The sequence below is a fragment of the Marmota monax genome, unplaced genomic scaffold (genome assembly GCF_021218885.2).
Source record: "Marmota monax isolate L192 unplaced genomic scaffold, Marmota_monax_Labrador192_F-V1.1 WCK01_AAM20220418_F8-fsc00001, whole genome shotgun sequence".
Classification (NCBI taxonomy): Eukaryota; Metazoa; Chordata; class Mammalia; order Rodentia; family Sciuridae; genus Marmota; species Marmota monax.
The window spans coordinates 34,639,868-34,667,281 of NW_026693777.1; the positions used below are offsets into that span (position 1 = coordinate 34,639,868).

General features: G+C 37.4%; 1 protein-coding gene and 1 pseudogene across 1 annotated transcript; both read left to right on the plus strand.

The window, feature by feature from the left end:
* The first annotated feature begins 3,283 nt into the window (after positions 1-3,283).
* LOC124104029 (olfactory receptor 4K13-like) lies at positions 3,284-4,225 on the plus strand. The gene has a single exon (XM_046460705.1). It carries the CDS (start codon positions 3,284-3,286, stop codon positions 4,223-4,225), a length of 942 nt encoding a protein of 313 aa, XP_046316661.1.
* Positions 4,226-17,821: 13,596 nt separating this feature from the next.
* Positions 17,822-18,756, plus strand: LOC124104031 (olfactory receptor 4K13-like; annotated as a pseudogene).
* Positions 18,757-27,414: the final 8,658 nt, after the last annotated feature.

A 27,414-nucleotide genomic window follows, 5' to 3' on the forward strand; every position in this document is an offset into this window, starting at 1 on the left:
ATACCTCATTAATTTATAAGTTATTTATTTATAAATTTCAGAAAAATTAGTTTAAATGTGAAAAATTCACTTTTGATAAAATTTAGAATGAAAATAATCTATAAGAAATCATTTATCTAGTATTAGTGTAACAATTATTGATACTTATTGTAAAAAATAAAATAATAGCCACCATACAAAAATCTTATTATTTGCCTCAAGTGATACTTTTCCAACACCCCCTGAGTATTGATTTTTGCCTTTAGTGAATTACCAATTTGATAGGGGAGAAATGGTGTCTCATTTTCTGTAATGTCGAATGGTCTATTTTAACAATCCCCATTGCTTTCTTACTGCCATTCTCTGAGGAATCTAATGGCAATCAAATGAGATTCCTCCTTCATGCCTTCTATCCAGGTATACATTTATATACTGTTGCCCTTTGCAAGTCCAGAGTAGAAAATAAAGATGATGAAGATTGAGCATCCCGATTTCATAATGATTCTCCTTTGCAGTCCAACTTCAAACTGGTAAGTTACAAAATCCTCATCTATGTGACTCAACCTGCTTACTACATCTATCACACTATGTGCAGTGTTAAATATGTCCATAAATAAGAAAGATTAAAATGCTGAAATCAGGACTTATAGAAGAGATGAAATGAGGAAATTCAAATGAAATGAATTTTATCTTGCTAAAATAAGGAGAAAAATATGAAAATCATCATAACAATGTGTATGTGGAATTGAGAAATTATCAATTCAGACCAAATAAGTCTTGCTTTTAGAGATGAGAGATCTATGTATGTTTGACTTATTCAGCGATACTGATTATATTGAATTATTTTATTTTTTGGATAATTATATGATATAGAGAAAGTAACTTTGTTGTCTTTAGGGATACATCATTTCAAGAGAGATAAATAATAAAACCACAAAGATAAAATGACTGATCCATAGCTTAAAAAATCATAATATATTACCATACATAAAATATTGATGCTATCATTACATTTATTAAACTGAGTTATATATATATATATATATATATATATATATATATATATATATATATACATATATATTTCTATGGTATAACGAATCCCAATGTTATGTGTAATTACAATGCACAGATTTTGAAAAATTAAAAAAAATGATAGAGAGGAATACATGAAGAACTTTAATTTTCCTATGACAACAATCTAAAAATGCCCAACATTTTAAACCCTGTTAAGGGGCTGGGGTTGTAGCTCAGTGGTAGAGCACTTGCCTGGCATGTGTAAGACACTGAGTTTGATCCTCAGCCCCACCCAAGAAAGTAAATTAAAAAAATTAAGATATTTTGTCCACCTACAACTAAAAATATATTTTTGAAAAACATATTAAGCTGTCAAGAATATGAAGAAAGATCAAGTCTAGGACTTGATCTTTGCCAGATCCATTTGCACCTGCAAATTAACTTACTTGCATACTTAATTATAAAAAACTGCAGAAGGTATAATTCAAAGAACACAATTGTCTTAGTATAAGAGCACAAAGCAGAGTAAAAATTCTCAGCTATGAGAAAGAACTATTTAAAGATTTCTGTTTTCAAATTCTATTACTTTAGAAGTTCTCAAGCTACTTTAAAGGTGGTTTCACAAACATGGTTTAAAAAATGGTTAGAATGCAGGTCATTTTTAATGATACAATATTTGCCTCATGATATTAACTATCATGGAAAAATATACATGGTTAAATGTTCATTTCAGTAGCAAAAATTATGATACTCTACAAATCTAAACTGTGTTTTAAAGGTTAAAATGTCTAAAAGCATACATGCATTTGATTTAATTTTTGATATTTCATTAGGTTTGTGTCTAGACCCGGACAGAGTAAAGGTATACAGCTGAGCAACAATAAGAATGAGACTCGGGAAACAGAGCAACCAGGGGCCAAAAGAGGAATGCCCTGAACTAATTGGACTGATATAGGTTGTTCATTGACCTGGTCTCTTAAATGTAAGTGTTCATATGTTTTTAAATTCATTTAGCTTAGCTGAGTCCTCCTCAGTTAGTAACACAATGTTTATTATTTATATCCATGCCAGAAAATGTTGAAATCTTAAGAAAGTTAAAATAAAATCATTGTGCTAATAGTTGGTACAAAGAGAACAAGTACCAATAGATATCACATAGGTGAAAGTACACATCTTATACTTTATATCTGTTTTGGGTTTAACTTAGCAAACTTTAATGATTTGTCTCACTCTTTAACTTCCTTGTTGGAGAAAATTTTAACAGGACTATTGGAGTCAACTTCACTACATTCTGGTCTTAATGACCATGATTTTTCTTTTTCTTTGCAAACACGACATGGAAAAACGTGTTAAACAGGGATATCAGATACAAATGGTCTTTAATCCAATTTTACAACAATTGCATAAGAAGAACAGACAACATACACTTACTTTACTGGATACACAAACTAAAGAGCTAGGAATATGTGGGATAAGCTAATATACTTTTAAGAATCAGAGTGTTTCAGTCTAAGACCTTAATCTTTCACAGCAATATGGTTTGATCTCAATTTACTGTAACTCTATCAAAGTTTTTCTTTATATCAACAATACGGGGATAGCAAGTTATTAGTTCTCTCCATGGAACTATAGTGCATATTGTAGATTTTTTTTTTTACAATTTCCTTTCTTCTTATAAAACTATAGAGGTGGAAAATTCAGCTTTATTTAGCAGTAATAAAAGTAGTAATCAATGGTTTCCTCATTATTTGAAGGTAAAATAGATAACATATCTATATGAAAATTGTGATTTGATTATGTTCCTATTTTTGAATTCAGGAAAAAGGAAAACTTTAAAAAATATAACAAAAATTTAAAAAGGGTAAGTTAAAGGAATATTGTAGGATTACATATATAAAAATGTATTCCTCTGATTCTTCTCAAACGCGTCCTGTATCATTTTAAACTAAGCATTCATTCACAGTCTGCCTGGAACTGAACATGAAAACAGACAAGGTTTAAGCATGTTCTTCTGACTTTGTCTCATATTAACCAAAGGACAAATTTGATCTATGTGGAGTGGTATCCACCACAGTTTCTACTCACTTTCTACCCTGTGAAATATCTCAGACTACAAAATACCAAGGAACACCTACAAAGCAGTCACCTTACCAATAGGGTTGGCTTCCTAAATAACAAATAAGATGTTTAAGTAAAGATAAGTCTTGGTGTCTTGTTAGTCCCTGTCATTTTTTATGTTTTTTTCCACCTTCCAGATGACATCTAAGAATCTCATGAAAATTGATAAATGGCTATCCTAAACAAAAATTCAAGTATTTCTGAATTCATCTTGCTGGGACTTTCCATTTCTCAAGAACTTCAGTTACTTTTCCTTGCCATCTTCATTCTTGTCTATGTAGCCATTGTAGTGGGGAACCTTCTCATTGTAATCTCTGTGATATTTGATAACCATCTTCACTCACCCATGTACTTCCTTCTGGCAAATCTATCATTTTTTGACCTATGTTTTTCCTCTGCTGCAACTCCAAAAGTGATTGCAGACTTCCTCAGAAAACGCAAAACCATCTCATTGTGGGGCTGCATGGTCCAGATGTACTTTATGCACTTCTTTGGGGGTGGTGAGATGTCTCTCTTGATAGCTATGGCCATTGACAGGTATGTGGCCATATGCAAGCCCTTGCACTACCAGACCATCATGAACCGCAGGATGCTCATTGGGTTTATGGTGCTGTCATGGGTGGTTGGATTCATTCATACCACAAGCCAAATAGTTTTCATGGTAGGTTTACCTTTCTGTGGTCCCAATGTTGTGGACAGCATCTTCTGTGACCTCCCTCTGGTCATCAAGCTGGCCTGCACTGACACCTATATCCTGGAGCTCCTGGTGATTGTGGACAGTGGGCTCCTGTCCCTGGTCTGCTTCATCCTCTTGGTCATATCCTACATCATCATGTTCGTCACCCTCTGGCAGCACTCCTCCAGGGCCTCCTCCAAGGCTGTGTCCACACTCTCTGCTCACATCACTGTAGTGATCCTCTTCTTTGGCCCTGCTATCTTCATCTATTCTTTTCCATTCAATAGTTATTCTGTAGATAAGTTTCTGTCTGTGTTTTACACTATAATTACCCCCTTTCTTAATCCAATGATTTATACTCTGAGGAATCAGGAAATGAAGGGAGCCATTAAGAGACTGTGCAGTCAGAATAGTGTTTTCTCTCTGGACAGGTAAATATTGCTTGTGATCTCTAATTTTTGTGTATTTCTTCTGCTATTTTTTAGGTTTTCATTATTGTATACTTGTTCAAATAATTAAAATTAAAATGTAAAATATTATCAATATTATTCTCTCCAAAGTACTGGAATTTTTACGATATTTTTCTTTAAGATTTAAATGGAAATGTTCATAATACAGACATAATGCCTAGATATGAATATATTTTTTGTGGTGAGCTGTTCTAATAGACCGTGGCCGCCATTAGAAGATGGCGCCGGCTTCCACTGTGGCCTGTGATAAACAACTCCTTTTTTGGAGAGTTGGCACGCAATCCCTTCCCACCTTATGAGAGAGATCCACGTGGCAGCTTGGGATTGGTATGCGGGAGGCTTTATTAGGCTGTGCTTGGGCACTCGGCGGGGGGGGGTGACTAGAAGATGATACATGAATCAAGGCCTGAATAAACTGCTGAAAGAAGAATCCTGTGTCGTGTTTTCCCTTGCCGGCGAGGGGTCGCGACAATTGGTGGCCCGTACGGGGAATTATATTCCTCGAACCCAGGATCCAGAACTTTCAGCAGTCAGGGTGGTGCACCGGTAAGTTCCCAGGTAAAGTGGGAATCCGCAAGCAAATAGCGGGGCGCTCTCTCTGTAAATAGAGAGAGAGTGTGAAAAAGGGATGCTCCCCTGTAAAAGGAAGAGAGCGGGGAATTCATAGAACGGAACGCTCCCCTGTAAAAGGAAGAGAGCGGGGATTTTTGTACTTTCACTTTCTTTATAGCTCTAAAAACATTATGGGCGTTGCTTCTTCAAGCCCAATTTTGTTGGCCCTAGATGGGTTGTTACATTCAAAAGGACTTAAGATAAAGCAGAGTACTTTGCAGATGTTTTTAAGAGAAGCTGATATAGCGGCTCCTTGGTTTGCTTTTTCAGGGAGTCTTACGATTCCTAGCTGGGACAAATTAGGGAAAGATCTAGATTTCGCTCCTGAGCAAGGCACCTTAGAGGGTGGCGTTATACCACTTTGGAAGTTAGTTAGAGGATGTATAACAGATGGTAAATGCCAGGAAGCTGTGAGTGAGGGTCAAGCTATTCTTGAGCAACTGCATGAGGAAAAATCTGAAGGATCATGTAGTGAAGTGGCAGAGAGTATTAAAAGTAACAGTAGTGAGAAGGCAAAAGAGCCTGAAGATAAAAATAGGAGAAGGCTCTACCCAGACTTGACCGAATTAAAAACGCCTGAGAACACAAGCGACTCAGAGAGTTCTGAGGACCTTGATATATTGTTACAACAACTACATAAGATAAAAATGAAAAAGAAGAAAAAGGAGACACAGGGCACGCAGGCCTACTGTAAGAAGGGGAAGGGAGTTAACATCGGTCAACAAAACTCTGAGGAGGAGGAGGTAGAATATCTAGAAGAAGATATGGTGCCGATTGCCCCACCTCCGTATGTGGGGGGGAGCCAAGGTTCCGGGAGATCTTTTCATGCACAAGTTTGGAGGACAGTTAATACAGATATGGGACTTGCATACCCTGTATTTCAGGACAATAACAGGGGAAGATATCATGAGCCTTTAGACTTTAAGATAATTAAAACCTTGGCAGAATCTGTCCGCACTTATGGCATAGATGCCGCTTTCACTCTCACTCAGGTGGAGGGACTTACTAGATTTTGCATGACTCCCTCAGATTGGGCTAGTCTAGTCCACGCTTGTGTTTCCCCAGGGAAATATTAGGAGTCCAAAGTTGGCTGTTTAATGTTTCTGGCAGTACCCAAGACTCGGAGCGAGGTAGGAGGCTTAAAATTTCTGCAAATAATTCACAATTATCTAATGCTACATTACCCTCCGCAGCAGTCTGTCTCCAATCTCCGTTCCTGTTTCTTTTGGCTAATGATACATTACAGGGGATGCTTAATTGCTCTAATATTACCTGTTATTTGTCTGAGTGTTGGAATGGATCCTGGACTACGGCAGTGGTTATGAAAATTCCAACCTTTGCCCCGATCCCGGTTACTGCAGATCCAGAGTCTTTTCCTATTGTTGAACTGATTAGAGCCTGTAGAGATTTTGGAATTACGGCAGCTATAGTGACAGCTGTGGCAGTGTCTGCTGCTGTAGCAGTTTCAGCTGGAGTAGCCATGGCCAGCCAAGTACAAACTGCTGCCACTATTAATCAGGTTATTCAACAAACATCCACCATACTTGAATCTCAAAGTAGAATTAATCAACACATTTTATCTGGGATTCTAGCTGCTAATCAAAGGATAGATCTGCTTCAAGCTCAAGTTGAGGAATTGTCTGACCTAGTACATTTGGGTTGTATTGATCAACGTGCACATTTATGTATAACCTCTGTCAGATTTAATGATTCCAGAAATGCCTCCCGCATCATAGGGGAGTATCTATCCAGAACCTGGTCCATGGAAGCAGAAAACTTGATCCAGTCTCAACTAACAGATTGCTGTTTTGAATAGCACCTGTGTCGAACCAGTGACTTTGGGTCAATTCACCAGTTGGCTATCCTCTGCCTTTTCCTTTTTTAAGGAATGGGTGGGAGTGGGCATTTTTGGTGCTATGTGTTGCTTCGGTGTTGTGCTTTGTTTGTGGCTTCTCTGTCGCCTTAAAACTCACCATGCGCAAGAGAAGGCTATGATTGTACAGGCTCTTGCGGCCTTAGAAAATGGCATTTCTCCACAAATCTGGCTTGCACATCTTAAACAGTGATTTCTGGGCATGGCCATTGCACCCCAAGTTAGTTTCACATTGCACTGGGATTGGCATGTCCTCTTATTCTCTCCCAGTGCTGAATAGCCCTTGCACTCTGCAGGTGTTGTTACCATTGCACGCAGATGGGTTTCAGGACTGGTATTTCTTCTCTGCTATAGAATCTATACCTTCCTCTAGGGCTTGGGGATGGTGTTGCCAACTTAAATTTTGTCATTACTACCAGGCTACTTGTGTTATCCTACTTCTTGCCGTCATCACGATGCAGGATGCGAGGCAAGGCACTGCACTTGAGTGATCCCTCAACGGACCTCAAGGAAAGCATGTCCTATTGCATGCGGGTTTGATGTCCATGCCCCGCCCTACGAAAAAAGGCGTCAGCTGATATGGGACCAGGTCTAGGGAAGGGCCCTCCTTAGGACTGAACCATACACTGCAGCCACTTCTGCACAGTGGGATAGGACCTCTACTTTCGCCTGCATTGTTATATAAAATAGAAGGGGGAACTGTCGTGAGCTGTTCTAATAGACCGTGGCCGCCATTAGAAGATGGCGCCGGCTTCCACTGTGGCCTGTGATAAACAACTCCTTTTTTGGAGAGTTGGCACGCAATCCCTTCCCACCTTATGAGAGAGATCCACGTGGCAGCTTGGGATTGGTATGCGGGAGGCTTTATTAGGCTGTGCTTGGGCGCTCGGCGGGGGGGTGACTAGAAGATGATACATGAATCAAGGCCTGAATAAACTGCTGAAAGAAGAATCCTGTGTCGTGTTTTCCCTTGCCGGCGAGGGGTCGCGACAATTTTTCATGTACCTGCTTGACCTAAAATGTTTGCAATATATAAACATAATGTCTCCATGTTAAAACTGTATGATATTTCAATGTATTAATATGTAAAACTAGCACACTTTTAATATAACACAGAAGACAGTTTTAGGCATCTATTTTTTTTTAAATCATGTTTTTTTAACGTGCAATGTTTAGAAAGTTTTTTATCACTCTATGTTAACTTTGTGGAGGTTATTTGGTAAAGTTCAGGATTGAAATTAGTGAAATTTTTTTTATTCTCTGGTTCAAATAACTATCCATTCTTATAAAACATATGAACTTATTTAGAAATTAATACTTCAAACGTTTGCTCTTTGTTGGGGCACACACCTGTAATCCCAGTGGCTCAGGAGGCTAAGGAGGCAAATCGGAAGTTCAAAGCAAGATTCAGTAATTTAGAGAGGCCCTAAGGAAAAAAAAAATCAAAAGTTTGCTTGACTTCAATTATCCAATCAATTAAAATTTAAAATGATGTCTCTTTACCCTTTCATGTTCTACCAAAAAACATGACTTTTTTAAAAAATTCAATTCAATTTTGAAACATTTTGCTTTTAAATATTTATTATGTACCACACTGTTTTCTAAGCAATAGATAAATTGTTAATGATATATTTCTGGTCCTACCCTGTGGAAGATGATCTAACAGAGTTACCTGTGTTAAGTATAGTGAACTCAGAAGAGGAGATGGATAAGCCCAGGCATTTTAAAAGCTGATAATTAGACCTCTATACCTTCCTGTATCCCAATGACTCTTAAGTTTGGTCTCTTTATGTTATCCCACATTTCTTGGATGTTCTGCTCATGGTTTCTTAACAGTCTTGAGGAGCTGTCTATGTTCTTTTCAAGTTGAAATACTTTGTCTTCATTGTCTGATGTTCTATCTTCTAAGTGTTCTACTCTGCTGGTAGTATTCTCAATTGAGTTTTTAAGTTGGTTTAGAAAGGGTTGTTATCTGGTCAGGGAAACTAGGCATGGGTGATTTCAGAGCATGGGCAAGTATTCCAAACAAATTTAGAAATCGCAGTAATTTATAGTAAAATGGAAATTACCTTTTTATGACTTTGTGAGGAGATGGCTCCCAATCTTAAGATTGAATTTGGTTGGTTCATCACTGAGGATGTGACTCAATGATTAAGTACCCCTGGGTTCAATCCCTGATACAAAAAAAAAAAAAAAGAAAGAAAGAAAAAAAAAGAGAAAAAAGATTTTATATACTTTTAAGTTTGATATAGCTCTATCCACTTAAGCAGAAAATGAAAAAAAAAATTGACAAAAGGCAAAGCAGAAAGAATAGGTGGTTTGTCAATTTGGCTAATAAGCCTGGACTTGAATTTATGAAGTGAATTGAATAGTAAGTTTACTGAAACTTTACAATAATGAATTATAAAGGCAAGTAAAAAACTAAAATTAGATAAAACACCTCCAGAGACTTTCCTGGGGTGACATCTTTTATTTGATGGAATATGTACCTCTAAATTCCAACTTACATATATTCCTTCCTTATCCTCTTCCTTTAAAGTATTTTTACTGTACTTAAGTTTGGCCACAGACCAAACTTAAGTACAGTAAGTCATGTTCCATGCTAATTGAAAAAGCCAAACAGAAAAAACAAACAGTAATTATTGCCACTTGTATGTAGATTCCAAAACATTTGATAATGATTACTAAGTCTGGGGTAGGGTGGGAGAAATGAGGAGTTGATAACCAAAAAGCACACAGCCTCTGGCAGATCAGGGGAATGGTAGACATTTTTCTTTTGATATCTATTGCATAGATTCATGAGTATAGCTAATAATTAGATTTCATACATTTTAGTATTATTATGAGAGTGAATTCTGAAAGTTCTCATCACAAAGTATGTTAAATACTTACAGTAGTACTTATGTTAATTAGCTTGATTCAATCATTCCACATTGAATAAAAGAATCATAATCTTACTTTCTAACCCATAATCCAAAACAACCACAATTTGTCAATATAAAAGAAAAAAAGCAAATAAATAACTCCAAACACAATATGGACAAAAAAAATTAGCATTATTTTGGAAAAATGCTATGTCTGATACCTTATTTGGTTAATCAACTCTAGACACCAAATTTCAGCACATGCTATATTTCTAATTTCTTTATTAAGGATTTTTTTCCTTTCTTAGAATTGAAGCCAGAATTAGGCAAAGGGAACTCGAGTCAGGTTGGATCCAGGAGGCCAATTTTGAGTGAGTTGGGGAAGTTGGAGACAGTCCCCCAAGGATTGAAATGTTAATTCCTTCAGAGCCCTTCCTCCACCCTTATCAAGAAACTGTCCCTGCTCCAACCTGTTGCCAAGGTAACCTGTCCCAGGAATTGCCCCTGCCTACAGTGAGTTATAAGGTTGTTAATGTGCCCTCACCTGCACCATCCTGCCCTTCCGCCTTCAGCCCACCAGTTCCCATCTTTTGTCCATCCCAACAAGGATTTCCCAGGCCTAATCAAGTACTCAGGAAGGAGACAGACCAGGGTAGAGGGAAGGAGAACAAAGGAAGCCTAGGGAATATAAACAGAGGAGAAGCCTAGCTTCTTAGGATACCAGGATACCAGCTGTGGCCCACTTTTCCCTCCCAGGAGAAGCCTATGTTACCCCTTTTTAAATAAACCCTGCTTTATATACTTTCTTAGGCCTGCTTCTCTAATGTTCAAACTTCAACATGTGAGGAAGCAGGATTTGTCACCAATAACCAGTGGTATCAGAATGACCTCTTCAAAAAGGAATGTGACACTAAAAAGTGGCATATATATTCAGAGCAAATAAAAATTTAATATATTATTTTTTATAGCACTACTGATTGTTAGTGTCTAGTTGGGTATGACCAGTTTTGCTGACAATTAGCAATACTGAGTATTTCCTTGTAGGACTCATGGCCATTTGTATGTGTTTTTTTGAGAAATGTCTGGTAAGTTTTATAGCACATTTTTAAATGGGATTATTATTATTATTATCATTGAGTTGTTTTGGTTCCTTATATATTTTGAATGCAATCCCTTGTCAGATTATAGTTTAGAAATAATTTATCCTATTCTAGAAATTGTCTGCTTGACAGGACAGGAAAGTCTGGACATCTGAGGAATTTTCAGGAAGGATGTTTTTGACTGAAGGGTCCAGAGGGCAACTATGGCCTAAAACATTATCTGGACAAAGAATCTAGAAATTCCTTGAACTTTATATCAGTGGGAGGAGGGGCTTGAAGATTTACATGACAAGTGTTTTTTGTTCTATCTTTTTTTAGACTAGACAGAGGCATTTACATGTCTTTCTTGGTATTGCTTTTTTTTTTCTGCAAACCTGACATTTACATTAAACAGGAAACTACCAACCATAATGCCCTTCTACATAAGTTTTTACTGACACCCTATGTAAAAATCTTTCCAACAAGACTAAGAGGAACATACACCTTACTCTCTGGCTTGCTTCATGTTCACTCTAATGATTGTGTTGCTATGCAAAAGACTTTCAGTTCGCTGTAATCCCATTGTCTATGTTGAACCACAATGCAAAAAAAGACCACTGACTCAGTTTTAAATCAAATAACAGCAACCTTGTATTGTGTACACAAAAGCTGGCCAGCAACTGTCTCTCCCAAAACACGGTCAGAGAATAGCCCCCCAGCGCTCCAGGAAAAGTTTTCAAAGCCGAAAAAATTGCAAAAGGGGGTTGTCTTGATAATTTACAGCTAACAGGATTTTGACAAGCATAATACAAAGGCAGATAGTAGGTTAATGATCTACATGGCATAATATTTTAAGGTAGGGAATAAATTCAGATCCCAACATAAGAATTTATGAGGCACCACTGAGGTTTCAGAGAGACTTGTTACCTGGTCAGGGAATCCCAGGCATGAGTGAGTTCAGAGCATGGGCAAGAAATTCAAACAAGTTTAGAAATCTCAGTAATTTATAGTAAAACAGAAATTAACTTCTCATGACTTCATGATAAGATGGCTCCCAATCTTAAAATGAATTAGGCTGGGTTCACTAGTGTACTTTTGCTTTTTTTCTTGTACTTTGGAGATATTATTTAAAATATTCTGTTCAATTCAATGTCCTGAAGCATTTCACATTTTTTCTTCCTCATTTACCTTCTTAGATTTAGGTCATACATTTAATGATTTAACCAATTTTTACTTATATAATGATTAAAGACAGTGTCTAGTTTTATTCTTCAGCAAAGGGATATAAAGTCTTCACACCATCATTAATTGAAGAGAATGTCCTTTTACCAATGTGTTTTGAACACCTTTGTCAAAGACCAGATGGATGTGAGTGTGTGGGCTTACTTTATTTTCTTAATTTTGAACCATTGGTTTATGTATCTATTTATATGTCCAAATCATGTTATTTTGAATTACTATATGTTAAAGTCAATTACTGTGATGTCTACAATTTGTCATTTTTCTCAACATTGCTTTGTCTATTTAGAATTGTTGGGGTTCCATATGCATTTTAGGATTATTTTTCTAGTTTTGTGAAGGATTTCATTGATACTTTGATAAAGAGTTCCAATGAACCTGTAGATTGCTTAAAATAATATGGACATTTTAACAATATTGATACTTCCAATTCATGAACACAGGATGTCTTTCCATTTTGTATGTCTTCTCTAATTTTTTATTGAAATTATTTAGTTTTCATTATAGAGATAGTTCAAGTCAAGTGAGATACCCATTCATTTCAGTAAGAATGGCTATTATCAAAAAGGCAAAAGATAATAGGTCCTGGTAAAGATGTGGAGAACTGGGAACATTTCCACATTGTTCATGGGCATATCCATAAGGAAAACAATGTGGAGTTTCCTCAAAACATTAAAAAAATTAACCTGTTATATGATCCAGGGATCCCCCTAGCTGGTATATATCCAAAGGAAATGAAACAAATACATTACAAGACAACTGTGCTCCCATGCTCACTAAAGCACTATTTACAGTACCAAAGACATGGAATCAAATTATGTGTCCATTAATGGAATGATGAATAAAAAGAAGGAGGAATAGATACACAATGGAATACTAATCAGCCATAAAAATAATGTAATCTCTGATCTGCCACAACAGGGATAGAACTGGAAGATATTAGGTTAAGTGAAATAAGCCAGTCACAGAAAAACACTGCATGATCTCACTCATAAATTAGTTTAAAAAATGTCGATCTCATAGAAATGGAGTTTTGAATGTTGCTTAACAAGATCTGGGGAAGTTACAGGAATGGAGAAATGGGGAAAGGTTGGCCAACTGGTACAAAGTTACATTTAAATAAGAAACATAAGTTCTGGTGTGCTATTGTAAACTAGCATGAGTTGGCATAGCAAAAATGTAGAATAAAATTCTAAAAGCTATAATAAAAGATTTTTAATGTTTTCACCATAGGTAAATGGTAAGTATTTCAGGAGAATAAATATGTTAACCTGATTTGAACAATACACAATGTATATATGTATTAATACATTCATGGTGTCCCATAAATAAATACAACTTTGTGTATCAAATAATTATCAAGAAAAATCTGAGGCTTCACCAAAGTGAGAAATTTGTTAGCAGGGTCTGCTCTCAGTTTTAAAATTGAGCGTGGAATGCATTTTTGTAAATATGTTTTCCACCTTAATTTCTTTCTATTATTTTCCAGAAAACTATAATTATTGGAGAATCACAGTGGGATTACATATAAAAATAAACAGAAAAATTTATTTAACAAATGAAATCATCTTGTAGCATGTATTGTTAGCCTCTTGAATTTTATCTGTTAATTACTTAGTTGTATGATAAAGTTATACTACAGTCACTTCCATGATATTCTTCTAATGTTCTTAAGGCATTATGAAATTTGGCATAATTGTTAAGAACTTATGAAAGTTATAAATTTTTGGAATGATTCACTGCTGACATCTATTAATTTATTGATTATCACTAATTAATAAAGGTCAGCCAAGAAAAGTTATTTAGGAATATGAACTTCTGCCCACCCTCAATTATCTTGCATGGTAAAAGGAGATTTTTCTCTATGTTAAAAAAATGGTTAGAGCCAGGGATGTGGTTCAGTGCTAGAGGCACTAGAATGCTGAGGCACTGGATTTGATCCTCAGCACCACATAAAAATAAATAAGTAATTAAAGTTATATCCATCTACAACTAAAAAAAAATTAAAAAATGGTCAATTGTGAGTTTTTTTATAAGCCTTACTCAGTGTAGATGGCATATTTTTAAATTTTACTTGGATAAAACACTCAATTTTTATACTGATTATTACCCTTCATATTTATGAAATAAAATTAAAATAATTATATTTCCTCAAGTCCCTCATCTATGACAGGTTTATTTTCTGTGAATGTGCCAAAGGTACATTAATCAAACAACTTCAATTAGTGTTTTCCAGAGAAACCACTTTCTAGAGAAATTTCACATGATTCATAAACTTGGTGACTTCATGATCCACTTAAATCATAGGAAAGAAGTCCTTGCTCATAACTCAAGGGAAAACTAACATGTTTATTTTCATATTTTCCCCTGGGGGTGGGTCACCAGTCTGCCCTTTTATGTACATGTCTTTGAAGGAGTGACTCCTCAGAATAATTGGTAGGTTTAATAGCAGTGCTGAAGACACCTTACAATTATGGGCTTTAGTAAAAGAGGAGATATTTTACCTAGAACTTGCAACTGAATGAAAACCATATTATTCTGATCATGAGGGAAAGAATAAAAGGCAAGTTAGATCCACTAGTATCTGGATGAATGTATCTGGTTGCAACAGGAATTTAAAAGCCTCTACACTCTCTCTGAGAAATAGCCTCCCAATCCTTGGGGTCATTTTTATAGTCTTAGTTTTAATTTTCAGAATATAAACTTGCATTAGTTTAATCTACAGGAGACAAAAGGAGAAAATAATTTACAACATGCTAAATAATGGTGAATTAAGTTCTTTCTTGGCTTAGTTACCATCTATAATAAATCTAACATTTCATCTAATAATATCTCAAGAAAGTTGAGAATTATTGACTCATTTTGCTCTATTAGTAATTTACTTACCTGTGTTTTTAGTTTCCTTCATTATTTATTTTAATTGCAAAACAGTTATAGATACATGTGAGGTAATTAATTCAAATCAATTTTTTAAAAATTTTCTCAAGTCTACACCTCTTTTCTTGATTGTTCATATAATATTTTCATAGATACAAATGTCTAATTCTACTGCTAATATATGCATTTTAAAACATTTATTTTCTTACTTTATTAACTCTATTAATATTTGAAAATGAAGCCTTTTGCACTAATAATATGGAGCCTCTTTTATTAAGTATGCAAGTGTATTATTTTAATAAGTAAAAATACTCATAGTGATAATTTCCCAGTATATTTGACTTTTCACTTTCCCCAAATTTTATTAGTATTAAATGAATATTACCTTTGTATTATCTTATTTGTTTATAACTTAACAATTTCATGAAAAGGTAACATAGTGAAACCACATGATCAATATAAAACTTATAATACATATTCTAATAAAAAAACTTGTCTTTTACACATTTCCATATACACTAATTGTTCTACATAAGTGCTTCTGTGGAAACGTATTAGCTACTGAACACAGGCAAACAGCACTGGAGACTCCATAGCTTTTGTTTTGTAAGAAAGAGATTATAGTTGAAAACAGTGAGTCAATTGTCCAGTTTTTACCCATGTGAAAGACATTGAATGAGCTTGCCCCTCCAGTCCCACCATAATAAGTCATTTACCCCATTCTCAGATGTAGTTTCTGCCAGAGCAAAGCCAAACATTTTCTGACCCAATTTTATCATTTCACACCTTTTTAGTTTACTCATGTTTGTATAACACATACTACTCAAAACTTTAAATTTTCCATCTTAGGTTTAGCAGTGGCTTTAGTTAGGAAGGTCTGTTTTTTTTTCTATTTTAACTTTATCTAGGAGTAAAAAATGCTTATACTTTTGAAAATATTTCATCTCTGATAATATGCACAAATTTTCATGATGAATAATGAAGGATTTCATTCCATCTACTTATAGACAGGTGAATATGAGACCTGAAGATATTTAAATATGCTTTTAAAACATACTTCTTAAATATTTATAAAGTTTTTGCTTACAAAATATGCAAATATGATTACTAAAAGTGTTAAAAACCTAGAGTAATGGGTACTGTTTTCTTTTCTTGATTTTCCAGTTTTACATAGTAAATTAAAAAGTTATTTTGGTGTGTTGTCTCCAGATTTTTACCTGTCATTTTTTTGAGATTGAGGACTATATAGTTTCAAAAATAATGTGAAGATTGATATATAGACTCAATTATTGTGTGAGTGGTCTAATGATGGATATCAAAATGATTCTTGATAAAATTGACAATGAGGTGATTATGTCAATGGCAATAAATAGAGCACAATATTTTTATCAAAGCTCACTATTCCTTACAGATTGTCTGTTGTGAAGTGCTTCTGTGGTCTCTTTTGGGTTGAGTTTCCTTATAATTACCAAAAAAAGAAACTAATTCTAAAGTATAGAATCTCATCAGTGCACATTCTTATATATAGTCAATGAAATACACAAAGATGCTCAATATGTTAGCTTTATACCTTCTTAATAGTTTGTATTTAAAGAGTGTGTATTAGACTAATTTTACAGAAAAAATAATGTTAAAAAGAGTTAAAGGTATATTTCCCTTATAAATACTGAGGTCCAGACTGAGATTTAAGCACTATTTCTGCAAAAATTATTCATTCCAAAACTATAGGCTAAACAATGTTTTCTGAATATTTGATGAACTACTAATTCAAAAGTCAGAATAAATTTCTGGCTTTTGTTCTGGTGCTTCAGAAATCAGGACATGGTACAAGTATGTGCCTTTGCATCTGTGTTTGTGTGTGTGATTGTTTTTTTTTATCTCTGTAGGTGGTATCAGTAGTAGTTCTAAAGAAAGAAGAAGAAAAAGAAAAGAAAGCGGAGACCAAAAGATCCAAATCAAAATTAAAAAGTAAGATAGAAGTGAGTTGACAATATCAGATTGCTGTGGGAAAACAGAATCCAAATGTCAGGATTAAAGAGCCAGTGTATTAGTCCAGAGACAGTCTGCTCAGGTGTGAAACACCAGGGGACAGCACTGGCTGCAGAGAAGAGAAGGTCAGTGTTTAGGAGGGATAAAAAGCAAACACTACTTGGAGAATGCTTGGTGGTAGTCATGAGATTGTCTGCACAGAGAATATAAAGGGACGAAAAAGGACAAATCCCAGCCAGGAGTCAAGTACAATAGATTCATGAAAATAAGCCAGAGAACTGGAAGGAGAGGTCAGGAGTTTTGCTCACACCAAAGTAGTAATCACACCCTGCCCCATAAGATAACAAAAACAGACCTGAATACTGAAAAACACTAATGTTACTATGCAGAAACTTTTTAGGAGGGGAGTATAATTATTTAGAGAGGAGCAAGTGCATATGACAGATACCTCAGTTTGTCTTCAGAAATAAGTGAAATTATTGGTCTATGTTTGTACAATGAAAGACAGAGGAGGGAATATAGCATCACCAATAGAAGAAAGTACATTGAACTGATTTGCTGAGTTGGGTATGTAACTCAATTCAAATGTACCATCTGCATATATCAGACAGAGGGAAAAAGTGAACACTTAGGTTTCAAAAAACTCAATGATTATGCTCTATCCCACTTGAAATCACTTATTTGACCATTAGACATTTGACTCCTTTTCCTCATCAAACAAAATGAACACAAGAGCATAAATGCATGAACTCATACTAGAAACAACAAATGTATCTAGATACAATCTATGTATGCAAACATGATGTATGAAATTTTAAAATAGATTTCTCATATTCTGTGCCTCTCTGGCCGAAAAACATGCAATAATGTTAATGGCACTTGTATTAATTAAAATGATTTTTTTTATAAATATCCATTTTCTCTCTTCCTATAGAAACCAACATTTACTGCTTAAATGTCCATACCCTGAAAACTATCCCTGATTAAAATATCAGTTTTTTTCCAGATGATTTTCATCTTAGAGGCATATGAAGAACAACTTTAGGATATCTGAGTTTGTTTTGCTAGGGCTCACCAGCACTCTGGAACTGGAAATTTTCTCCTTTGCATGTTTTTGCTGGCCTATGCAGCAATCATGGCAGGAAACCTTCTCATTGTGATCACTGTGACCTCTGACTCTCACCTTCATTCCACACCAATGTACTTCCTCCTTGGAAACCTCTCCTTTCTCCACATGTCTCTTTCCACCATCATGACCCCTAAGATGGTGGCAGATTTCCTCAGGGAGAAGAAAACTACTTCCTTGTGGGGCTGTATGGCTCAGATGTTCTTCCTCCATTTCTTGGGGGGCAGTGAGATGACTCTTCTCATAGTTATGGCGGTTGATCGGTACATTGCTATCTGGAAGCCTCTTCACTACACAGCCATCATGAGCCTCAGGGTGCTGGTGGGCTCTGTGCTGCTGTCCTGGGCTGTTGGCTTGGTGCACACCATGAGCCAGATGGTCTTCACTGTCACCCTGCCCTTCTGCGGCCCCAACATAGTGGACGACATATTTTGTGACCTTCCCCTGGTAATAAAGCTTGCCTGCACTGAGACCTATGTTCTGGAGTTGCTGGTAATTGCTGACAGTGGCCTCCTGTCCTTCATCTGCTTCACACTCTTGCTTATTTCCTACTCTGTCATTCTGGTAACTGTGAGACATGGAGCCTCAGGTGGGCTCTCCAGAGCTCTGTCCACACTGTCTGCTCACATCACTGTGGTCACTCTGTTCTTTGGGCCCTGCATCTTCATTTACACTTGGCCGTTCAGTAGTCTTTCGGTGGATAAATTTCTTTCTGTGTTTTATTCAGTCATTACACCCTTACTGAACCCCATTATTTACACACTGAGGAATCAGGAGATGAAATCAGCCATGAACAGACTGAGGACCCAACACACTAGCTCCATACACACCTTCTAAACAACAGCCATGGAGATGAAGGGTTTTGTGGAAAACCCACATTCAATTACATGTCAGAATAGGTTGGCCTGAAATGGAGGTTCCTTGTAGATTTTTAAATATTTTTATATCATATGTTTAAAGTTTTACAAAATGTCCCATTGTTGTATTTCTATGATATATATAGTTTTATTGAGAGAAAATTATTTTCATTGAAATCTATTTCAGATATGCATTAGTAAATTGATTTTTTATTATAATAAGTATTGTGATAGAAAATTTGGCTCATTAACTATATTTAGAAAGTTAGTAGATACTGAAAAGAGAGAAAAACTGAATTTCTATACTTTAAATCAAGGATCTTTCAGCTCAATTCTATATATGAGTAAAGAGAGTCAAGTTTATGTGAATTCTTCTGAGCCCACAGATTTAGACATAAACATTTACATTTTTGGGGATCCTAACAAGTCAAAAGATTATTTTGTAACAGAGCAAACATGTTGTTTTTATGACAGAACAGAAGCAGATATCAATTGACATAAGAATGCATTTTTTCCTTAACAGAAATTACAGCTAACAAGGGTGACATTGCACCTTTTGTCTTATCTTTCATTCATGTTTGTGTACAGATTTACATCATGCACCTTTCTAAAAACAAGTAGGAACATTACTTTAGTGTTTGTCTTCTGAACAAAGAAAAACTAAAGTAGCCCCCATGGATTCCTGGCATTTATACCATGAAAAAACAAGATTAGGAAAGCTGATAAAATTGCCTACAGAACCCCTAAATTTGGAATAAATAGACCATCCATGACCCCTTGAACATGTATATAAAAGGCTAAGATCATAATTGACCCTCATCTAAATGCACTAGAATTTGATATTTTACTTTTTTTCCTAAATTAATTCTTTCTTATGTCTATATTATCATTTACTCAAAAATTGTTTACTATTGTCCCTCAAATAATGCTTACCAATGTAGTGATTTAACTTGCATAAGTGCCATTCAGTTTTCTTTCTTCTCAAGCCCATCAATATGGTAATTCTAGAGAGAATTCATTGATCAAAGTGTTATTTTTTCATCATATAAATCAAACTCAATTTAATCAACTGTGCCTTAATTAATAACTAAGGTACCTTCAATTTTCTAATAATACAAGCATTTTCATGATTAATATCTTTATACCCTCTCTGCATGTAAACCTGTGTAAAAATTTCTGTAGTATAAACACCCAGGGAAGAACATAATTAATTTCACTAACAGCTACAGATTATTACCTACTTTCAACTGCAGAGCCAGATTTTCCACCAGCCAGTATTCTAAAAGATATACACTCACATCTCTTTTGTTCTGTTTTGCTGAGAGCCATGGCCGAGTCTGTATGGCCCCTGGCATTTTGCCAACAGTATTGGTTGACTGGCAGCGCATTACTATCAGCCTTGGCGGCTACTTTTGAGTGCTGGAGCTACTTTGGAGTTCTTGTGGGGTTCCCAGGGATTCCCTGAGAGAGTTCCCATTGGTTGGGGAAGTGCAGGAGGAGGGGTTTCCGGAGGAGATATTGCTGCAGTCTGGCTGGGCATAAACCACAAGCTACTGAAGCAGGAACAAACTTTATTTTTGAACTGGAAGAAAACACTTCACACACGCTCTCTGGGAATTCTCCCAAACTCCACGCTGCTCATCCAGGAACCAGCCACTGGAAATATCTCCTCTGGAAATCACTCCTCCTGCACTTCCCCAACCAATGGGAACTCTCTGGAAATCCCCAGGAATCCCCATGGAACTCCAAAGTATCAAGAGCACTCAAAAGTAGCGGCCAAGGGGGATAGTAATGCCTGGCCTGTCAACCAATACTGTTGTCAAAATGCCAGGGGCCATACAGACTCCGCCATGGCTCTCAGCACTGTTTCTCCATAGAATACTGACTGATACACATATATGCATATTTATATATGCATATAAGTAATCTCATATGTAATACATGTATTTTAGAAGTAGACACAAATAATATTTGTTTGCAAACTTGAGAGTAAGGTAAAGACTCAAAGCTATTTTACTGCTGACTAGTTCAGTGCATTTCCTAATACAGCATAATTTCCAAATCATGAAATTCACAGTGCTATTTTATGAATAGCTAATCAATAAACGCATTCAATTTTATTAAACACAAACTAAATAGTGTTTTTTAAACAAAATAAAACCTCTGGAACCACAAATTGTACTGCATCACCATGTCTCTTTATTATGTATTAATCTTCAACATTTCCTCAATTTTTCCTTGATATTTTTATGGTGATAAATAATGGAATTTGTAGAGTCTATCAGAGTTCAGATAATGTTTTATAAGGTTTTATATAATGTTTCATAATGTTCATAATATTTTATATGACATACATAATATTATATAATGAGTAGATTCAGATTATTCACTTGTGGCAGTAGAACTACCCAAGTTGTATCCTTCTCGGTGATTCCTTGACTTTCTGAGTCTTGCTTATTTTACTTAGCATAATATTCTTCATTGGTATCCATTTACATGCAAATGGCATAATTTTATTATTCTTTATAATTAAGTAAAACTCCATTGTGTATATATATACCACATTTTAAAATTCATTTATTGGACAGGCACCTGGACTGTTTCCATGACTTGGTTAGTGGGAATATTACTGCTGTAAACATGGATGAATCTATATCACTATAATATGCTGATTTTAGGTGTGGAATAAATATTGAGGATTGGAACAACTGGGTCATGTGGTGGTTTCATTTGTAGTCTTTAGAGGAATTTCCATACTGTTTTCCAAGGTGATGGTTCTAATTTGGAGTCCCACCAACAACCTTAGAGTGCTGCTTTTTCAGAATACACCATTTTGAAATGCACAAACACTTGCCAGGTTAGATAATATTCTTGGCCATAAAAAAAGTCTCATTAACTTTGAAAGTATTCAAGTCACTCAGAGTTGTACAAAGATAAGCAAAGAAGGTTTATTTGTAATAATCTGAAACTGGAAACAACACAAATGTGCCTCAGGACATGAATGTGAAAACAGTTATGGCTTTTAAGTACAATGAAATATTTGGCAATGAAAAGGAATGTTCTATTGATATAAATAGCATGATGAATATAAAAATAATTATGATTAATAAAAGAAAAAAATTGGGGGGGTTACCAAGGATTGAACCCAGGGCACTCAACCTCTGAGCCACATCCCCAGTCCTATTATGTATTTTATTTAGAGACAGGGTCTCACTGAGTTGTTTAGGGCCTCGATTTTGCTGAGACTAGCTTTGAACTCACAATCCTCCTGTATTAGCCTCCTGAGCCACTGAGATTATAGGCATGTGTCACAGCACCCAAGCAAGAAAATTTTTTAAAAGAGTGCATGCTACTCCAGTTTTTTTACATGAAACACTAACACATGATAGATTGTAGACTGAAGGTTGCCTGTAAGGGATGATATATGGAAGGTCTGGAAGGAGGTTATCTAAGAACAACTGAGCTTTGGGGGCTAAGGCAAATGTCACTATTTAGACAGTGGTGGTCTTTTCACAGCTGTATGCATGTATCCACACTCATCAAATTGTACATCTTAAATAAGAGCCCTGTCTCACATATCAATGTACTATAATAAATTTGGTTTTCAATTTAAGAAGTCAAAATAAATATATTTAGAACTCATATCAAAATCCTTTTTTAAAAAACTGAAAACAGCTTAATAACTTGACATACAATATGTAACAGTCAGCATCTCATGTAATCATAGAATAAACATCACATCACGTCATTTGACCAAGATTCCCTATCAATTCAGACAATCTTGCCATGTGTTATGGCACTATCACACCTTTCAGAGTATGACCTCTCTGGCAATTGGAAATAAAATTTGAATATAATATGAAACTTATTGTGCTTATTGTCCCAGTGAATAAAGTTTAAAATATTCACTGATTTTTAACATTGGGCTGATTTGCATGATTTTTTACTTATCTCCCTTTTCTGACTTCAAGAGGATACAACACTGGAATCACTCTTATAAAGAAGACCTGAAGAGTTATCCAGGTAATTATTTCCATACTTGTGTTCTGAGCATAAAATGGGTTAATTTCCCCCAAAGGATGGCTTCAGGTGGTGAATATAGGACATGCTGAAGGAGAGCACCTCCGCAGACACTATCTCCACCCATAAATGGATGTAACATAAGCACACTTCAGAAAACAGAATCTGCTCTAAGAGAAAAGTGTGTCTTGTAAGTCATCTCATTTCTTTGATTTTCTTTAAGATAATTCTTAAAATATTTTCATGCCTTTATTTTAAAGATCCTTGCTACACCTGGTGGGAAGAATGGCTTCATTAGCTTTTGAAAATTTCAAAAGAGAATCCACAAATTTTCTCCTCGTACCTGTTCCTAGTAGAATTTCTATGGAGTTAACAAGAGTAAACACAACTGTAATATGCCTTGCCTCAGAGATGCTGTCAGATCCAGGTAGGAAGAGCATAGTCGTTTCCCCATGAATCAACATGAACAGGTTCTAGTAAACCTTGTTCAAGTAGTCCCTGACTTTTAAGAGGATAAAATTATTTTTATTATCAAAGAATGTATAGTATATGATGATAGCTCTTAGCATAAAGAAAAAAGAAAACACACAGAAATGTTATAAACCTGGTTATTACAAAATATGTTTAAACTAACAGCCTAAGAATAAAGAGTATGATTATGAACTATAGAATATAACTACATATTTCACCTGTAGTTATCACAGAATTAATTAAATCATCTAAGTCCTATATATGCATGCAAAATGCAAATATTAATCAATAAATCTGTTGTGTGCAATTATTCACCAACATTTTCAAAAATAATAGTTACAAAATTTATTTTTAAGTAGCTATATGAGTTTTTATGGGTCAGTTGTTTCTCTCGAATATACATAGTTACCTTTTAGTAAATTTCTATCTCAAACAAATTTGCAGTAGTATTTGTGACAGTACTGTCTACGTAATTTATTCCAGGGGGTATAGAAATATCTTTTGAAAATTTAGCCCAGAAAATATTCTGTAATGGAGAGGAAGATGGCACCGAGGGGAGTGCATTGCCCCCGTGTGCTGCTTCACTGTGTGGGAGTATGACAAGTCAGGATGGCTAAAGGCTATCTTGTTAGGAATTTCCAGCAATAGTGGGGTGCTCCGGAACCTGGAGGAAGGATTTCCATCGCACAAGGATCGGCTACGGGGACTCAAACGCTAGAGGTTTGTCGCACGGAGGGTAACACTGCTTATTCAGCAAATCGCCCCGCGGCTAGAGTCTGCAGCGTGCGCTGGGAAACGAGGAGATAGCGATGCAGGGATACAGCGCTGCAGTTTCTGCCAGCCGTGCAAGCACCGTACTCAGGGCTGAATTCTGGGTTCGAGATGGGGGAAGGAAGCGGTCCATCTCGGTTCTCCACACCGGTCAGACCACAGAGGAGGCCGGCGGCCACCATGTTGGAAAGCTGACGTCACCATCCCTGTTTTCGACTGACCGCAGCTCATTCAGCCATAGAACAGGTAATTTCAGGCTGCCATTCTCCTGCGGCTTGCAGACAGATTGCTGGGGCTCAATGCCTGGGTGCTTCTTAGAGCCTGCTCTTATCGGAGCGAGCACCAAGTGCGGGGCGGCAGAGTTTCGGCTCCCGGAACCGCCCTGGCCCAGGGCTGGGGAGCCTGCGGAGGCTGCTTCTTGGAGCCTGGTCTTATCAGAGCATACACAGAGCAAGGAGCGGCCGAGTTCTGGCTCCCGGAACTGCCCTGGCCCAGGGCTAGGAGCCCGCGGAAACTGCTTCTCTGTCCGGGTCCTGCTGAGGGCCGGTCAGGACTCATCGGTTGCTTTGGTTGCCCGGCAAGGGGAATGAAATGCTGCCATTCGCATAGGATACCAACATGGCAGAGATCTGATGTCATCAGAAAACGGCGGAGGAGAGAACTTCATCAATACCAGCGGTGACAGAAACAGTTGGTCTCCTGGTAGGGGGGGTGAGGCACAGACACCCGAGTCTCTCTCGATTTGTCGTCGAGCCAGAGGGGAGGAGACGGGCCGCCGCCAGCGCCCAGAGCAGGCCCAGCGGCTCGCCGACGCGGTGACCGCGTGACCCCAATTGGAGAGGGGGCGGAGTGGAGCCGCCACCCGCTCCCGCAAGGTGGGCAGACCCATGACACAGTGGTACACGGGCGTGGTAGGAGGGGTAGGGCAGAGCTGCCACCCGCATTTGCAAGGTAAGCAGACCTGTGACAGACTGGCGGGTCAGGCCCAGCGGCCTGCCAGCGTGGTACACACGTCACCCAAACTGGAGTAGGGGCAGAGCAGATCCTTCGCCCACGCCCGGATCAGGCCCTGCTGGTGTGGTGGTCACGTGACCCCAATTGGAGTGGGGGCTGAGCGGAATCACCACCCGTGCCCGCAGGGTGAGCAGACCTGTGACCAACCTGCAGATCAGGCCCAGCGGTCCGCAGGTGTGGTAGGAGGGGCAGGGCAGAGCCGCCGCCCGCGCCTGCAAGGTAGGCAGACCTGCGACAGACCGGCGGATCAGGCCCAGGATCCTGCTGGCATGGTACACACATCACCCTAATTGGAGTAGGGGCAGAGCAGAGTCGCTGCCCGTTCCAGGAACAGGCCCAGCGACCTGCCGGCGGGGTAGTCACGACACCCCAATTGGAGTAGGGGCAGAGCAGAGCCACCACCAGTGCCCAAAAGGTGGGCAGATCTGCGACAGACCAGCAGGACAGGCCCAGTGGCCTGCCGGTATGACAGACACATCACTCCATTTGGAGTAGGGGCAGAGTAGAGCCGCCGCCCGCGCCTGCAGGGTAGGCAAACCTGCAACTGACCGGCGGATCAGGCCCGGTGGCCTGCCGGCATGGTACACTCGTCACCACAATTGGAGTAGGGGCAGAACAGAGCCGCCGCCAGCACCCAGAACAGGCCCAGTGACCTGCCGGCATGGTAGTCACGACACCCCAATTGGAATAAGGAGAGAGCAGAGCTGCCGCCCGCGCCTGCAGGAAAGAAATGCAAGCAGTATGAAAAGACAAGGAAAGAAAGGACCACAAGCAATGCAGGTCAACGCAACTTTAGAAGAGGTAACAGCTGCAGCAGATGGAATGTCAGATAAAGAATTCAGGATATACATGCTTCAGATGATCTGGAGTATCAAGGAAGACATTAGACAGCAAAATCAGACAATGAAAGATCACTTCGACAATGAATTATGCAAACAAATCCAGGAAGCAAAGGATCAACTATACAGGGAGATAGAGATTATAAAAAACAAACAAACAGAAATCCTAGAAATGCAGGAAGCAATAAACCAACTTAAAAACTCAATGCAGAATACTACCAGCAGAGTAGAACACTTAGAAGATAGAATATCAGACAATGAAGACAAAGTATTTCAACTGGAAAAGAACATAGACAGCTCAGCAAGACTGTTAAGAAACCATGAGAAGAACATCCAAGAAATATGGGATAACGTTAAGAGACCAAATTTAAGAGTCATTGGGATACACGAAGGTACAGAGCTCCAAACCAAAGGAATGAGCAGTCTATTCAATGAAATAATACGAGAAAACTTCCCAGACTTGAAGAATGAGACAGAATCCCAAATTCTAGAAGCCTACAGGATGCCGAATGTGCAAAATCATAAGAGATCCACACCTAGACACATTATAATGAAGATGCCCAACATACAGAATAAGGAGAGAATTTTAAAAGCTACAAGAGAAAGGAAGCAGATTACATTTAGGGATAAGCCAATCAGGATAACAGCTGATCTTTCAACACAGACTCTGAAAGCTAGAAGATCCTGGAATAACATATTTCAAACACTGAAAGAAAATGGGTTCCAACCAAGAATTGTGTATCCAGCGAAATTAAGCTTCAGGATGGAAGATGAAATTAAAACCTTCCACGATAAACAAAAGTTTAAAGAATTCACAGCTAGAAAACCATCTCTTCAAAACATCCTCGCCAAAACATTACAGGAAGAGGAAATGGAAAATAACAATGAAAACCAACAGTGGGAGGTAGGACAGTAAAGGGGGGGAAAATAATCAAAGAGGAAAACAAACCATGTTTAGTAACAGAAATAAACAAATATGGCTGGAAGAACAACCCATATCTCAATAATAACCCTAAATGTTAATGGCTTAAACTCACCAATTAAGAGACACAGGCTAGTAGAATGGATCACAAAACAAGACCCAACAATATGTTGCCTACAGGAGACGCATTTGATAGGAAAAGACATACATAGGCTGAAGGTGAAAGGTTGGGAAAAATCATATCACTCATATGGACTTTGGAAACAAGCAGGAGTGACCATACTCATATCAAATAAAATAGATTTCAAGCCAAAGTTAATCAAAAGGGATAAAGAGGGACACTACATACTGCTTAAGGGAACCATACACCAACAAGACATAACAATCATAAATATTTATGCCCCAAACAATGGTGCAGCTATGTTCATCAAACAAACTCTTCTCAAGTTCAAGAGTCTAATAGACCACCATACAATAATCATGGGAGACTTCAACACACCTCTCTCGCCACTGGACAGATCTTCCAAACAAAAGTTGAATAAGGAAACTATAGAACTCAATAACACAATTAATACCCTAGACTTAATTGACATATATAGAA